The sequence below is a fragment of the Myotis lucifugus genome, unplaced genomic scaffold (assembly GCF_000147115.1).
Source record: "Myotis lucifugus unplaced genomic scaffold, Myoluc2.0 scaffold_8, whole genome shotgun sequence".
Taxonomy (NCBI): Eukaryota; Metazoa; Chordata; class Mammalia; order Chiroptera; family Vespertilionidae; genus Myotis; species Myotis lucifugus.
Window position 1 is genome coordinate 3337158 of NW_005871056.1, and position 15524 is coordinate 3352681.

General features: G+C 50.0%; 1 protein-coding gene across 1 annotated transcript in view; it reads left to right on the forward strand.

Annotated features, from left to right (window-relative positions):
• Window positions 1-12381, forward strand: part of COLQ (collagen like tail subunit of asymmetric acetylcholinesterase) — a 54048-nt gene extending 41667 nt beyond the window's left edge. The window contains exons 12-17 of the mRNA XM_006083677.3: window positions 782-887; window positions 7652-7791; window positions 8645-8764; window positions 9181-9301; window positions 9785-9887; window positions 12191-12381. Of these exons, the coding sequence (XP_006083739.1) occupies window positions 782-887; window positions 7652-7791; window positions 8645-8764; window positions 9181-9301; window positions 9785-9887; window positions 12191-12260 (660 nt within the window). The 3' untranslated portion in view covers window positions 12261-12381. The remainder of the gene's footprint in view (window positions 1-781; window positions 888-7651; window positions 7792-8644; window positions 8765-9180; window positions 9302-9784; window positions 9888-12190) is intronic.
• The last annotated feature ends 3143 nt before the right edge of the window (window positions 12382-15524 follow it).

Here is a 15524-nt window from a genome sequence, read left to right on the forward strand (position 1 = left end):
CAAACTCCCTTTTCACCTCTAAGATCTTTGTTAGCCTCATAACAAACCCGTGCAGGTATATATTTACTGGCCCTATTTTACAGATGAGAAAACTGAGGCACAAAGCAATGACATGAGTTACCCAGGGTCTCATGGCCAAGGTGAAAACCCAAATCTTTGACTTCCCCTTTGTGTTTTCAGCTTCTTCCTCCTCCCTTATTTGATCTGGGGAAAGGAGGTGAACAAAACAGCTTCACACCCATAGGGAGCTTATGTCTCATGGGGAGACATTGATGAAATGATCACAAAAATAATTGCATAGTTATGATCTAAGATAAATGTTATGGGTCTTTATCCTGAGGCCAGTGGGTAGCCATCGGGTGGAAACGGCTCCTGTAATAAAATAGAAATGCTCCTGATGAGCAGGCAAGTGGCCTGACTGCTAGGCCCAGCTTTGCTGCCTTGCTGCCAGGTGACTTGCAGTAATTCCTGCTCCTTTCTGAGCCTCTATTTCCTCATCTGCCCAGTGAGGGGAGAGGGTTGGATTGTTGTTGTTTTTCCCCCCAGCTGTTATGTGTCATGTTTCTAGGACAGAACGAAAAGTAATGTCTGCAAACTTGCCACCATCACTATCTCAAATGTCACTTGCCCTGAGTTATTTTGGAGCTTGGTGGTCAAGATGTCTGAGGTTGCATCCTGCCTTGGGCTCTTGCTCCAAAGTGCAGGGTGGCCCCTGATTTAGAAATAAATGGGAAGTGGGTCATGCCATGCTCTCATAACAGGCTCCACCTTTCTCTCTCAGGGACAGAAGGGAGATGGTGGAGTTATGGGTCCACCAGGCAAGCCTGGGCCTTCTGGTCAACCTGGCCGTCAGGGTCCCCCAGGCCCTCCGGGTCCCCCATCCACAGGTAAGAGCTACACTGCTTCACTTGATCTACAGTGTCGCACTCCTGGCCAGCCTCCCGGAGAGAGCACAAGGAGATACCAGCAGAGGCCTGCCTGGTGTTTTGAGTTAGAAACTGCTAGAGAAACTTTAATCTATATAATAAAAGGCTAATATGCAAATCGACCGAATGGCGGAATGACCGGTTGCTATGACGCACACTGACCACCAGGGGGCAGACACTCAACCACAGGGGGAGCGCTGCTCAGCCAGAAGCTAGGCTCACGGCTGGCCAGCACAGGGGCAGTGGTGGGAGCCTCTCCCACCTCCGCGGCAGTCAGGCATCCCCCGAGGGCTCCTGGACTGCAAGAGGACACAGGCTGGGCTGAAGGACACCCCTCCATCCCACGAGTGCATGAATTTCGTGCGCCAGGCCTCTAGTATATTTATAATTTCTCCACAGTTGGGCTCATTCAACTTTTACACAAGGAAGATAAACATTGTTCTGGCTTTGTTTTTAGCATTTTGGAGAACAAATAGAGGAGAGAAAAAATTACATTGATGTCATTTATACATTAAGTGAAAAATAATGCACATATTTCATCAATAACACCTTTTACTAGAAAACCATTTCATGATTCTAAGCAATTCTCTTAAACCTGGAAGTAAAGATAACATTCTAAAATTTTCCATCTTACACAGTGTTAGGAAAGAGTCCTTATGGATTTGCATGGAATATAGAAAGAAACGATAAAAAGAAATCAAAGTCATTTGCAAGGTAATAGGTACCCTGCTACCTTGTTTTACTTTGTTTAATATGATAAGCTAAGCCCTTGGTTTAGTTCATTCTCATCAGCTCAAAAGCACATTGTATAAGCACAGCATCTCTATTTCCAAGAAGACTGTTTACTCATTGAGCAACATTCTTTGTCCTCAGTTATACAAAAAGAATCAAAACAATTTTTGTTCCAATTTTTTCCTTAAGAAAAATGAAGACAAAATTTCACAGTGCTCTCCCTTTCTCTCCCCCCCTGTGCTTATGGAAATATATTTGCAACCACATCATGGGATGATCAAGAAATGTCATATTTTGTTAGATCCTTTAAACCAAGTTAAAGCTAGTTCTGAAACTCCAATCTGCCAGAATGCCAGGAAAATTCAATCTTAGACTCCACTTCTCCAACTGCCACAAAAGAATTGGGTAAAGATCCTGGGAAATTATGGCAGAAAAACATCGGGGGGTGGGGGGTCCCTCCAGCCTTTTATCTGCCCTGTTTACCTGTGAAATGCCTGTTGTCTGAGGCCACAATGGTCCGTGGGTGCCTGTGACTGCCATCTCATGCCATGCTTAGGCATTAGAACATCTCCAAGGCTGGGAATCCTGGTCCCTATGGTTCACTTCCCACGGAGTGCTCACAGCCATTCCTTCTGAGACCTTATCTCTTCTCCAGGATACTGGGGAGGGGATACCTGTTCTCTCCAGGCCTGTGGGGATCCCTCCTCTTCCAATCTCTAGCCCCCTCTCTCCTCACACTTCATACACTACCCCCCTCTTAGGAGCTTTTCTCTTCTGAGAACAGAAAGCAGAAGTTTTCAAATAGTACCAACAAGTTACCTTGTCACATCTACTTCTATTTGTTAAGGGAGCTGGATTTGAGATGCAGCCTAGGCCCTGTGTCCATCCCCATGATCTGTTTCCCTGCGTTGACTAGATGATCCAGATGGAGGTCCTTCCAACTCATCTTTCTTCTGCCTAACATTCCCCTCGAGCCCCATGACTATGAGCTGCCAGGGACTGAGAGCACGGCCTGAAGCCTGGGTTTTGCCTTTGGAAGAGACTCTCTTGGACCTTGGGGCATTTAGGGGCCACAAGGGAACATGAAGGGGCGGGGTGTGGGGGAGGGGTTGTGCGGATGCATAAGGAGGTCCTTAGCATAGTCAGACCTTAATATATGCATCCATTTGTAAAGGCCAGCCCTCATCTAAATTGAATTCCTTCCCTCCTTGGGCCTGGATTAGGTGAGAAGGGCAGGGCCTGGAGACCAGCAGCAGCTCACTCAGATGCCCACTCTTTTGTCTTGTCAGTCTCTGGTGGATTACAACCTCATCCCTTTAGTAGGCCATTGTAGCCTTGTTTTCTCTCCTTGGTTTCCTAGATACTTCTCACTCAGCCGGGGATGCTCATGTCCCCTTTCCTTCCACCTCCCCATCCTCTACCAGATCCTTCCAGCAGATGCCCTGCCCTCTGCAGAGCTGGAGCATATTTCTGCAGTCTGTCTGGGTCCCTGTGGCCTAAAATGACTTTCCTGTCATCTTCTGGGTCACCCAACAAAATCCTCTCATTCTTTCAAAGTCCTCTCTTCAGTAAGGCCTTCCTTGGTCCTTAATGGATGGGTCTCCTTTCCCTGCTGCCCCAGTCACACATTGCCTCGTGCTATTGCCCCCGGTTCCCCAGTCACACATTGCCTCCCTGCTATTGCCCCCGGGTTCCCCAGTCACACATTGCCTCCCTGCTATTGCCCCCGGGTTCCCCAGTCACACATTGCCCCTCTGCTATTGCCCCCGGTTCCCCAGTCACACATTGCCTCCCTGCTACTGCCCTTGGTTCCCCAGTCACACATTGCCTCTCTGCTATTGCCCCCGGTTCCCCAGTCACACTGCCTCCCTGCTATTGCCCCTGGTTCCCCAGTCACACATTGCCTCTCTGCTATTGCCCCTGGCTCCCCAGTCACACATTGCCTCTCTGCTGTTGCCCTCCACTGGTAACTGTTTTTTGCAGATGTGTTTCACCTTTCTTCTAGGTGACAAGTCCTTGAGGCAGGATCTGTGGCTGAGTTGGCTTCACATCCCATGGCACCTGGCAAGTGGTATGGGTGGGGCTGGTCCCCACAGGTGCTCACTGGGCTACATTGGCTCTCAGTCTGTCCCACCTGGGTATTGCAGAGCAGGGTGCTGGCCATCTCTTTGGACTGATGTCCCCTCCTGTGCCTTCTTTTAAGTCACTTCTTTTCTGGGAGCTTCCCAGAGTGAGAGGAGAAATAATTCTTAGAGAGAAGAAAATGGGGCAATAATCCTGCTCTTTAGAAAAGTTTTTTGGGAGTGGGAGAGAAGGGAAGGGAGGAGTTTAATGGAGGCTTTCCCTGTGCCTGGGACCAGTTGGATAGTAATCAAGAGTTGAACCAGGCCCCCATAGTGATTCCTCAGACTACCTTTGAGAATCTGATAAAAGTCCCAAACCCACTCTCAGGGGGGAAAAATGTGTCTTCCCCAAGATGCTTCACACGACTTCCCAGAGTCCCAGAACCCTTGCCTCAAATCCATCTGGGGATGTCATCAGGCAGAATTCTCCTGGGCTAGTCCAACCCTCCCTTTACAGATAAGAACTATGAGCCTGAGAGAAAAGTGTCTTCCCCAAGTTCACAGAGCTGACCGGTGGCCACATCTGATCCAGAATGTCCATGACTCCTGGGTCTGAGGCTTTCCCACTCAGCCCTGCAGCCTCTGTAGGGCAGAGTGGGAGCTGGGGGAGATGTGAGGACTATTCTGTGGTTCCTCTGCCTTCTCCCAGATTCCGCTCAGACCTGTTCCCACCGCAGCAGCCAGTGGAGATGAGCAGTTCCCTGGGCAAAGGTGGAGAGCAGGTCCTCTGGCTGCAAGGATGCAGGGATGGAGGCCAAGCCAGGCCCCCTGGACCAGCTCCGAGAGGCTGAAGTGGGGAAATTTGGGTTGCTGTGCCCTTCAGTGTAGCCTGGCAGGACACAGGCAGCGAAACAGATGCCCTCTGACAGCTGGGAGGAGTCAGCAGGAAAACTGCAGTGGTGGCAGGAAGCAGGCTCCCTGCCACATCCTGTCATCTAAGGGGAAGGCTCCCTCTGGTTCTGGTGCCCAGTGCTGTGAGATGAGATGGTGCTGCAGGAGGTGGAGACGGTGGGAGCTTTTTATTACCCAAGTTACAGAGCAAAAGAGGCACTGCGGGGTAGGGGAGGGAATGAAGGCAAAATGCCTTTAGGATGTAATTTGCAATAACCAAATTACAAATTTGGCTGAGTCCTTCCTGCACCAGACAGGGTATAAGTGAATCAGTGTGGTACCTGGGAATTGCCATCTATCTCCCTGCAAGCATCAGTGTTCCTGGATGTTTGTCTTTTGAACGGCATAGTGTTGTCAAACATGAATCAAATCTCCGCTTCAGCACGACTTAGCTGGATAATGGGACAAACTCCGGAATCTTTTGAGGCCATGGTTCTGAGGAGTTGTTGGGGCCATTCACATCCCTGGTTACATAGCATTCCCACCTTAGTTTGCCCAGGTGCTTAACTACCAGAATATTCCTGGGCTGGTGAGTCTCTGTTCTCTAGGCTCTGCTCCACAAGATTGGGGCTCCTCCCACAGGATCATGTTCCTATTTCTTGTTAGAACGAACAGCCATTACTTGGTATAAGATGTTGACAAGCCTCCTTGTCTTTATACCGGCAGCATCTGGGCTGGACAGGCTGAGCCTGCTGGTGAAGGCTCAGGGTGTGGGGGTCTTCCCATCGAGGCCTCCTCCTCCAGCTGTGGCTGCTTCCCTGGGGTCCTGACCAGACCTTTCCCTGGGACCATTTTATTTCTTGTCCTTCTGGGATCTACAAACTGTCTCCCCCGTTGCTGGCTGCCCTGATGTTTTATAACCTGAAACCAACGACTGGTTGGCATTCAGACTCCCCTCCTATTTTCCCAGGAGGAAGGGTCTTTATTTCATTTTTCAGTCTCTATCTTTTCCTCTCTTCCTGTTGATTGGATGGCTCTTGCTCCAGCACTTTTCTGCCAACTGGAATTGTGACATCTAGATTTTTCTGAAGACCTTTTCTTTCTAGTTAGTCTGCATTCATTCATTTATTCATTCACTCAGTCATCAGACATGTACCATGCCCCTACTGTGTGTCAAGCCCTGGTGAATGGAAATGGGCATCAGCCCTGCCCTTGTGGAACTTACATCCTCTAGGGGGCGGGGGGGGGAGGGAATCAGATAATCTCACAATATACAGAATCACAAGCAGAGATAAATGCCTTGAAGAAAATCATAGAGGACCATGAGATTGTATCCGAGGTTAACAGGAAAGAATATGAGGATTCAAAAAGGCTTCCCTGGAGAAGTGCAGGGAATGGCACGTGAAAGACCGTTCCCTAGACCAGCGGTTCTCCACTGTGGTGCACAGTGGAATCATCCTGAGAGTTTTAAAAAGTACGGTTGCCTGGGTCCCGTTCTCAGGAGCCCTGAAGGTCTGGGGTGCGGCCTGGGCATCAGAGCCTTTAGAAATGAAGGTGGGAGCTTCTGCCCTAGCAGGTCTCTGACGTTGCAGGGAATAAATTTCCTGATCACATCTTTTCAGGACACTCTTCTCAGTACAGGGAGAGTACGTGGGCTGAGCATTTTTGAACTTCCATTTTCTTCCAGAAGAAATTTTAAAAATACTTACTCAGAAGTTCCTTTGTAAAGACCCTATTTATAAAAACAATATAAAATGAATTTTTAAAAAAACAATAAAAGTTTATTAGTGAGCAATTTATCTGCAAGGAGTCCCCTGTTGATAGTGGTCTAAGAAGAGAGGATTTTTTTTTTTTTCATACAATAAGAAAGTCAAGAGATGGACAGTGGCCCACTTTGGTTCAGCCTCTAAGGGTCAATACTATCAGGGCTCCAGACCCCATAAGCCCCTGGCTTGTCCCTTATGGTGGCTTCTCTCCTCATCCTTGTTACTTCATGGTAGCAGTATGGCTGCTGCAGCACCAGCCATCTTATCTGTCTTCTAGGCAGGAAGAAGGGGGGAGCTATGACTCTCCTCAGCGATGATTCTCCCTTATTAGGACAGGCTTTCCCAGATGCCCACCCTTCTTCCACCAGACCTTGCATTGACTAACACTGTGGCACACGGTCACCTCCAGGTGCAAGGGAGTCTGGGAAGTAGAAGGCCTATCTGTCTAGTCTCTAGCAGTGGTTCTCAACCTTCCTAATGCCGCGACCCTTTAATACAGTTCCTCATGTTGTGGTGACCCCCAATTTCATTGTTACAAATTGAACATAATTAAAGCATAGTGTTTAATCACAAAAACAGTATGTAATTGATCTCACTCATTCATGGATAATAAAGACCATTACAAACTTTTGAACACTAATAGATACAGAGGCAGAGCTGCCTCAAACTGATTGTCAAACTGCAGTGGGAAGGCCAGAGAGGGTTGGGGGGCAGAAGGGAGGGGAGTAAGAGATCAACCGAAGGACTTGTATGCATGCATATAAGCATAACTAATGGACATAAGACACTGGGGGGTAAGGGAGGGCAGGGGATTGTCAAGGGCGGGGGGTGGGGGAAGGACACATATGTAATACCCTTTGTAATACTTATTATAATATTTTTTTAAAAAGAATAAATAAATAAATAAATACATACATAAATAAATAAATAAATAAATAAAACAGTATGTAATTATATATGTGTTTTCTGATGGTCTTAGGCGACCCCTGTGAAAGGGTCGCGACCCACAGGTTGAGAACCGCTGCAAAGTATAAAGAGAGGGAAGGGAGAATAAGGGTGGAGAAGGGTGTTACCACACCCAGCATGGTTAAGGAATCCTGTCCCAGAGAACATCACCTCCTCCACATCGTGGATCAAAAGCATCTCTCTGAACCTCTGCCCTGAAATACTGTGGACTTCAGCCTTCTTTCTGTTGTGAAGGTTGCTCACATCAGCCTGGGCTGTTTGGTTTTCTCTTCCTTGGCTCTAGTAACAGTCGTCTGTTGCTCCCTAGGACAACTTATAATGGGACCCAAAGGAGAACGAGGATTTCCAGGGCCTCCAGGAAGATGTCTTTGTGGAACCCCCGTGAATGTGAATAACCCTTCTTATGGGGAATCCGTGTATGGGCCCAGCTCCCCGAGAGTCCCTGCGGTAAGGTTCTTATGGGAGAAATCTGGGGTGTTACCCAGCAGGACCTCTCATCGGGTCCTCGGGGCTTTGTAATAATAAACCTTATTTTTATGTATGTATGTATTTGTTTAGCAAAACTTATACTGGGTACACACTCATAAGAAATTGGAACATAAGGAAAAATCAAAAGAAAACTATTTTGTTGTGAGTCCATTTTGATGTATTTTCTTTGTCTTTTTAAACAAAAAATTACAGAAAATTTCAAAGAAATACAAAAGCAAAACAAGTAGTGTAATAAAAGTCCATGTGCCCTTTACCCAAATTTAGTATTTATCAACTCATGGCCAATCTTGCTTCCTCTTTATGCCAGCCCACTACTGCCCACCCTCCCTTGGTTTATTTTGTAGAAAAGGCTGGACACCAGTTCATCGTAAACATCATTTGAACTGATGCATAATCACCCGTCCACCATGCAGTTGTGCTGTGATTTATTTAACCAGTGTCCTATTGTCAGTGTTTACGGGGTATCCCCAAGCTTTTCACGAACGTACATAACACTGTAATGAACACCTTTGTGAATTTTGTTAAGACTCATTTGTAAATGTTGAATTACTTGCTTAGATGACCTCACCTTCCTATTTAAGTCTTGGGCACATTTTAAATGTTTTTAAAAATTTGGATATTTTTACTTCAAATGGAGACATTAGGAACTGGATTGAAAAGCTATGGGAATCAGGAGGAACGCCTGAGGGTAACATGCAAACGCCCTTCCCACTGATAACCAGTCCAAGGACAGGGACGTGTCCTCTGTCAGCCCTCCCCTGCCCCCACTGGAAGTGTTTTCTCGAAGCCTCACCAGTGTGTCCTCTGGCAGATTTTCGTGGTCAACAACCAGGAGGAGCTTGAGAGGCTGAACACCAAACATGCCATCGCCTTCCGCAAAGACCAGAGATCCCTGTACTTCAAGGACAGCCTTGGCTGGCTCCCCATCCAGGTACCCAAGGCAGGCGCTCGGGACACCCCCCACCAGGAAAGGCACATACCTTTCAAGGTAGAGAAGGCCAACAGGGAGGCTGGTGCAGAGTTCTGTTTCCATGGAGGGCTGCGCATCCTCCCTCGCTGTCTCTGAGCAGCTCTTCATGCCCCGGCTCCCCAAATAGAACCTTTTCTTCTGAGCCAAGGTTCCCAACAGTCTCACGTCCCTGCACTGCAAGGGCACTGAGTTGATCAGGCCCAGCCTTCCTGCCCCTACAGAACTCTGGGCGACAAAAAAGCAGTGCCTTTCCCACCCAGGAGTGGGGGGTGCTCCTCGGCAGAGCCCCCCTGGGCCCAGAGCTTCTGTCCCCAGTGCCAATGGCCTGCCCTGCCTGGTGCACTGTCCTTGGTAACTTGGTGTGTTTCTTTGGCCAGCTGACCCCCTTCTATCCTGTGGACTACTCTGTAGACCACCGCGGCTCCTGTGGGGACGGGGTCCTGCAGCCCGGGGAGGAGTGTGACGACGGGAACGACGATGTGGGTGACGACTGCATCAGTGAGTGGGGCCCTGCCATCAGGGTGGGGGTCAGGGCCAGCCCTGGACACCTGTGGTGGTTTGGGATCATTTTAGAGCCTGCGGGGTGTACCTGAGCTGTTGTGGGGATAATCTGCCTCTGAGGCCAAATGTTAACTCCTTCATTATCCAGGCAGGTCACTGGGGGTTGGGGTCAAGGCCCCCAAAGAAGCCACCAGGGCCTGCTTTTTTTCTGAATCCTACTTCTTGGCAAAATCCAAATTCCAGTCCATGTTCTTTGTCAAAAGATCAGGGTGAAAAACAAACAAAAAAGAGAGAAGAAACCACAAGCAAGATAAGGGTGATGAAGAGTGAAAGGAAAAAGGGCGAAGCCAAGAATTTAAATCCGGACTCACTTTTACCAGATGGAGCCCTAGTAGCAAAGCCCTTTTTAGTGAGTGGGCCCAGCCCAGGCTGTCCTGCCCCTGCCCCTTCTCAGGGCTGCACTTGCTTGTGTCCTCTCAGGCTGTCACCGGGCGTACTGTGGAGATGGCCACCGGCACAAGGGCGTGGAAGACTGTGACGGCTCTGACTTTGGCCACCTGACGTGTGAGACCTATCTCCCTGGGTAGGGATGCCCTCACATGCTGTTCTGACACCCCCCTCCCCCTCCTTCACCCTCCCTCCTCCTTTCTCTCTTTCCTTCACAAATAACTTTGAGTGCATCTTATGTTCCTGGTATTTTCTGGACACTGAGGTATAGTAACAACACAGTACAGGATTCCTGCTCATCCGGGGGAGACAGGCAATAGACCCACAGCCACCGGGTGTCCTCTAAGAGCAGCCAAGGCCAGGGTGGAACAGACACAGCCACCAGCTCCATCTGGGCTCCGGTGGCAGCAGTCTCCAAGCTCAGCTGTTACCCCTGCGTGAGCAACTCCATCCCCAGTGGCCGCCATGACCACATTAGTCTCTGGGGCTACGGGCCTGGGAGGGAGCCCAGTGGAGGGCGGAGGTATCAGGGCATCTAAGCATCTGTGTAACAAGCTCCCACCAGGCCTGTGGGTGCAGGTGAGACCACACCAGCATCTAACTTTGTTCACTTGTGGCTCCTTCAAGAAAACCCCAGGAACTTAGTATTGCTTTCAAGGACCCCTTTAATTATTTCTGAGCCTCTTCAATGGGGTTTGTGTTGCTCAGGGTGAGTATTCTAGTGTTGTGACCTCTGTGTTGACATCCCCAGGCCAGCTGAAGGCTCTGGCCCTGTGAGGCACTGACTCTGTGCCCAGAATGTGGCGGCCTGAGCTCCTTTCAAGGTGTGATATGGTGCTACGTTCCCCGGTCCTCATAGAACCAGAGTTGTCTAACTCTCTAGGGAAAATAGGGAGGCTCCTCCCTTAGCTCCAGGGGGATACCTGGCCTGTCAACCCTCTTACGTCCCTCAGGAGCCCAGTCTCTTCCAGCCCTGTTCCTCTGAAAGGTGTGGACCAGGCCCTCGCCAGAGCTGGGAAGCCAACACCAGGCCGCTCTCTCCATTGCCCCCTCTCTCCTCTTTTCAAGGGCATCTTTTCGATGCCCACACCCAAACCTGTATCAGCATATCAGACGGCGGGGGTGGGGGGGTGTGGGGGGGAGGCAGAGACTGTAGACCAGTGATGGCAAACCTTTTGAACTCGGCGTGTCAGCATTTTGAAAAACCCTAACTTAACTCTGGTGCCATGTCACATATAGAAATTTTTTGATATTTGCAACCATAGTAAAACAAAGATTTATATTTTTGATATTTATTTTATATATTTAAATGCCATTTAACAAAGAAAAATCAACCAAAAAAATGAGTTCGCGTGTCACCTCTGACACGCGTGTCATAGGTTCGCCATCACTGCTGTAGACCTATAGTCACCCCAAGGTTCCAAGCACTCTAGCCTTGGCCAGGCCTCCACTGCATCTGATGTCTGTGTGTGCTGCGCCCCCTTGAGGTAAGGAGGGCTCCTAACAGGCACCTGCCAGAAAGTTGGCAAAAGGGCCAAGCGGGTGGATGGCTCCATGGCAACAGCTGAGTGTAGACAGTCACTCATGGAGAAGAGGATTGCATGCAGTGGTTCTCCACCTTCCTAATGCCGCGACCCTTTCATACAGTTCCTCATGTTGTGGTGAGGAACTTAAATTATTTTTGTTGCTACTTCATAACTGTAATTTTGCTACTGTTATGAATCATAATGTAAATATCTGATATGCAGGATGTATTTTCAGGGGTCGTGACCCACAGGTTGAGAACCACTGGTAGAGCCTGGTGTGCTGGGGTTTCTCTCCTAATCCCTAGAAGCCTGGGGTGCTTGTGAGCGTGGGCATAATGCACAGCACGCTGTCTCAGGATTAGGACTTGGGCTTACGCAGGTATACACTGCGCTGTCCAGTGTGGTAGCCTGCAGCCACACGTGGCTATCTAAATTTAAATTATAAAGTGAAATAACATTTAAAATCCAGTTCTTCAGTCACACTAACCTTATTACCAGCGCTCAGTAGCCACAGAGGGCCCGTGGCTGTGTAGTGGACTGCACAGCCATAGAACATTTGCATCAGCACAGGATGGTCTAATGGACAGAGCCGGGCATGTTTCAGGCCTCGAGATGGGGAGATTCTCTCAGAGATGCTGTGTTGAGGCAAGTCTACTAACCCTCTCTCCCAGACCCCTCAGCTGGGCTCAAGGGGAAAAGACCACAGGCCTGGACTCCACTCCCCCACATCCCTGGCCTCATATGAGAATGAGAATAGTCTCTATAGAACCCTGGGCAGCAGTGGCTGCTGTTGGATGAGGTTTGACCAAAGTCACCAGAGTGGCCCTTTAGAACATGGCTTTTCCCCCAGGGCTGGCAGGACCTCTCCTGCCCACTGCCTGGTGTCCACCCTGACCTGTATCTGCCTCCTCAGGTCATATGGGGACCTGCAGTGCACCCCGTACTGCTACATCGACTCCACACCCTGCCGCTACTTCACCTGAGGACGCCAGGAGGTGGCTGCATCGCACGTACCTGCAGCAGCGTCTCCACCCTCATTCAACTGACCTCGTACCGTCCTGGTCCAGTTTCCACCACCTTCATTCAACAAAAACAAGGTCAAACTCTTGCTGCTAAGATGTGCTTTTAACTCAGTCTGACGGGAAGAACTCAGGACCACTGCATCCTGTCTTAATCCAAAGTATTGGAAGACCTCCCACATGCCCAGCCTGGGGAGGCCCAGGCTCCCACTGGGCTGGTAGCCGACCGACAGTGTCCACTGTCTTCTGGAGTATGGCCGACCAGGCCCTGGACTGGCTTAGCACTGTTAGACACACATAGACCTGCAGGCTGTTTGCTCGCATCCCGGTGGGGGCACCTGGGATATAGGCCTCTGCCCCTCTGACTTCTGGAAGCCTGGGCATCTCACCAGGGAAGCCAGCCTCCAGCTCTCTCCAGGCCAGTGAACCACACAGCAGGAAAGGGGACCCCTTCTCTCGGGGTAGCTCCCAGCTCTAGACCCACTGAGGGACTCCTCAACTACCCACAGCCCAGAACAGCCTCATGTGGACACGGCTCCCCTAACAAGAGACCCAACCATGAAGAAGTACTGAGAAAGCCTCAAACCCATGCTCTGTCTGGTTAGAGGGTGAGGCTCAGCTGGGGTGCCTATGAGCAGAGAGTAGTGAGTAGTGGCCTTCCACTTTTCCATGTTTCCCCAAGGGCGGCTCTCATGGTCTCACCACTCCAGGCTCCATCTTGACCTCGTGGCTCTCTGCAGTTTGACTTCCATCTCACAAATGCCCCTCATGTCCATTTCTGGCTCAGGAGATTCTCAAGCAAAGTTCATGCCCAGGCAGAGCTGAGGAGCCCCCCACCTGGGGTTTCCCATCTGGGACCCAACCACTTCTAGGCAAAGACAGTTTCTGTCCTGAGCTCCGACTGCTGGCTGCCTGCTGACTCTTGTGACCCCCATGTCGTCATAGTGCGTAGCCTGGTCCTCATGTCTGTGTGCCCGAGCCCCACAGGTGTCCACAGGATCATCAGCCTGCACGTCTGTGAGCTGCCTTTCATCACTGGCTTTCCTGAGTGGGGCCCCAGCTTTGTTTTGGAAAGACATCTCCGCATGGCAGACCTCAAATGGGATTTGCCCATTTGTTACCAGATGCAGGGACATCCTAGGCTTTTGTTCAAAGCTATTTCCTGTGGCTAAGTCTTGGTGACTCAGCAGACAGGAGCGTCTGGTCCAACAGGCCATCATACTACAGTAGACGGGGTCGGCCCAAGGGAGGTGTCATTTGTGGTGGGCACATCGGTCAGCCTGGTTTCCTCAGCCTCTACCCCATGTCCTGGGGTGATGTTGCTCCCATGTAAAGCCACCACCTTCATACTGGGATCTCCGGTGGGAAATCAAGAAATAAAGGCAAAAAGAAAAAGAAAGAAAGAAAGGCAGTTCCTTTCCCTGCTGTGGCTCTGTCTTCCCTGGGAGTTTGGAAAGTGTCCAGCATTGCCAGGTGGAATGAGGGGTCTGAGTTCAACTCTTTTTTCCAGACTGCAGAAGGTTCTAGAGCTTAGAAGCAGTCCCGCTCCCTCAGGGACAAGGGAGGAAACTGGGGTGCAGAGGTCACAAAGTAGTCTTGCTAGCCCAGCCCCACCCCAGCCTTGTATTATGACCTTGTTTCAGATGGTGGAGATCCAATACTGTCTTGGGCCTGGCTGAGAGGATCCCTGCCCTGGGTCTCACACCTTGGAGGGCACTAATATGTTTAATTATCTTATATAATAAAAGCCTAATATACAAATCGACTGACCAGCAGAACGACTGGTCGCTATGATGCATACTGACCACCAGGGGGCAGACGCTCAACGCAGGAGCTGCCCCCAGCGTTGGTGGCAGGGGGCGGGGCCAGCAAGCGGGCAGTGCCAGGCCAGCCAAGGTGGGTGCCAGTGGGGGCCCCTCCGATCGCCCCGCCAGGCACCCCGCAGAGGGAGGTGACTGGCGACGGCAGTGGGGGGCTGGGCCGGCGAGCAGGTGGCGCCAGGCCAGCCTAGGTGGGTGCCAGCAGGGGCCTCCCGATCGCCCCACCAGTTGCCCTGCAGATCGCCCCAATCAAGAGCCAGGCCGAGGGACCCCACCCGTGCACGAATTTGTGCACCAGGCCTCTAGTTCGAGGAGATTGTTACACTTGAGCAACCCAGAGTTACCACTCAGAAGCTCCAGGAGTGTCTTTCTTCTCCCTCACCTTCATTTGTAACATTCTGAGAGGGTTGCAAATCACACAAAAGTAATGGGTTGAAGAGTCCCCACCATCTCATCCAACCCCCCTGAAATACAGAAAAAGAACTCACAGTGCTTTATCAGAGGGGTTCTCTCTGGGGATTCACCTGCTTGTTTTCAGTCCCATACACTTGACTTTTAATCAGATAAGTCTACAAGAAACAACCCTCCTAAGAAAGAAATCAGCTATTTCCCTGCCCTTTCCCCCTTGTCCCACTCCTTTTATAGATATGAAAAGGGGCCCATGTAACACTGAAATTCTGCTGCAGGAACATTAGTATCTCAAGTGAATTTCATTTGTGGTTATTTGGGCCCCTGTAGTTTCTTCAAAGTCAATGATGAATTTTCTTGTCTTTGATGTTCCAACCCACGAACAGGACCACAATCTACTGCATACCCTGCCCAGGTTATACTCAATCCAACCGCTAGATGGGAAGTTAAATGCAGGCATGGTGGTAATGGGTCATCGCCTGAGGTTCACCAAGGGATTGTCCTGAATCAGCAGTTCTCAATTAGGGTCTGTCAGAATGACCTGAAGGGCATGTTAAAACATCACGGGGTCCTACTCTAGAGTTTCTGATTCAGCAGGTCTGGGTGGGGCCTGAGAATTTACATTTCTAACAAGGTCCCAGAGGATGCTGATGGACCAGGGACCACATTTTAAGAGCCACTGCTCTAGGGATATGGCTCATCTGAGAACAACTGCAGAAGACTAGGCCAAAAACACAGGGAGGAAAGGTGAGGACTTTGGGTGGGTGGCTTTTTAATACTCTTCCATTAAAGGGGGCTGGAGGGGTGTCTGTGTCCCTTCCTCTTGAATCTAGGTGGGCTTTTGACTGCTTTGACATATAGAATACTGTGGAGATGATGCTGTGTGAATTCTCAAGCTAGGTCATAAAAGGCCATACAGCTTCTCAGAACACTCATTCTAGGGGAAGGCAGCATCCTGTCGACTATCCTGAGACTGCCCTGCTAGAGAGCTGTGCAAGCC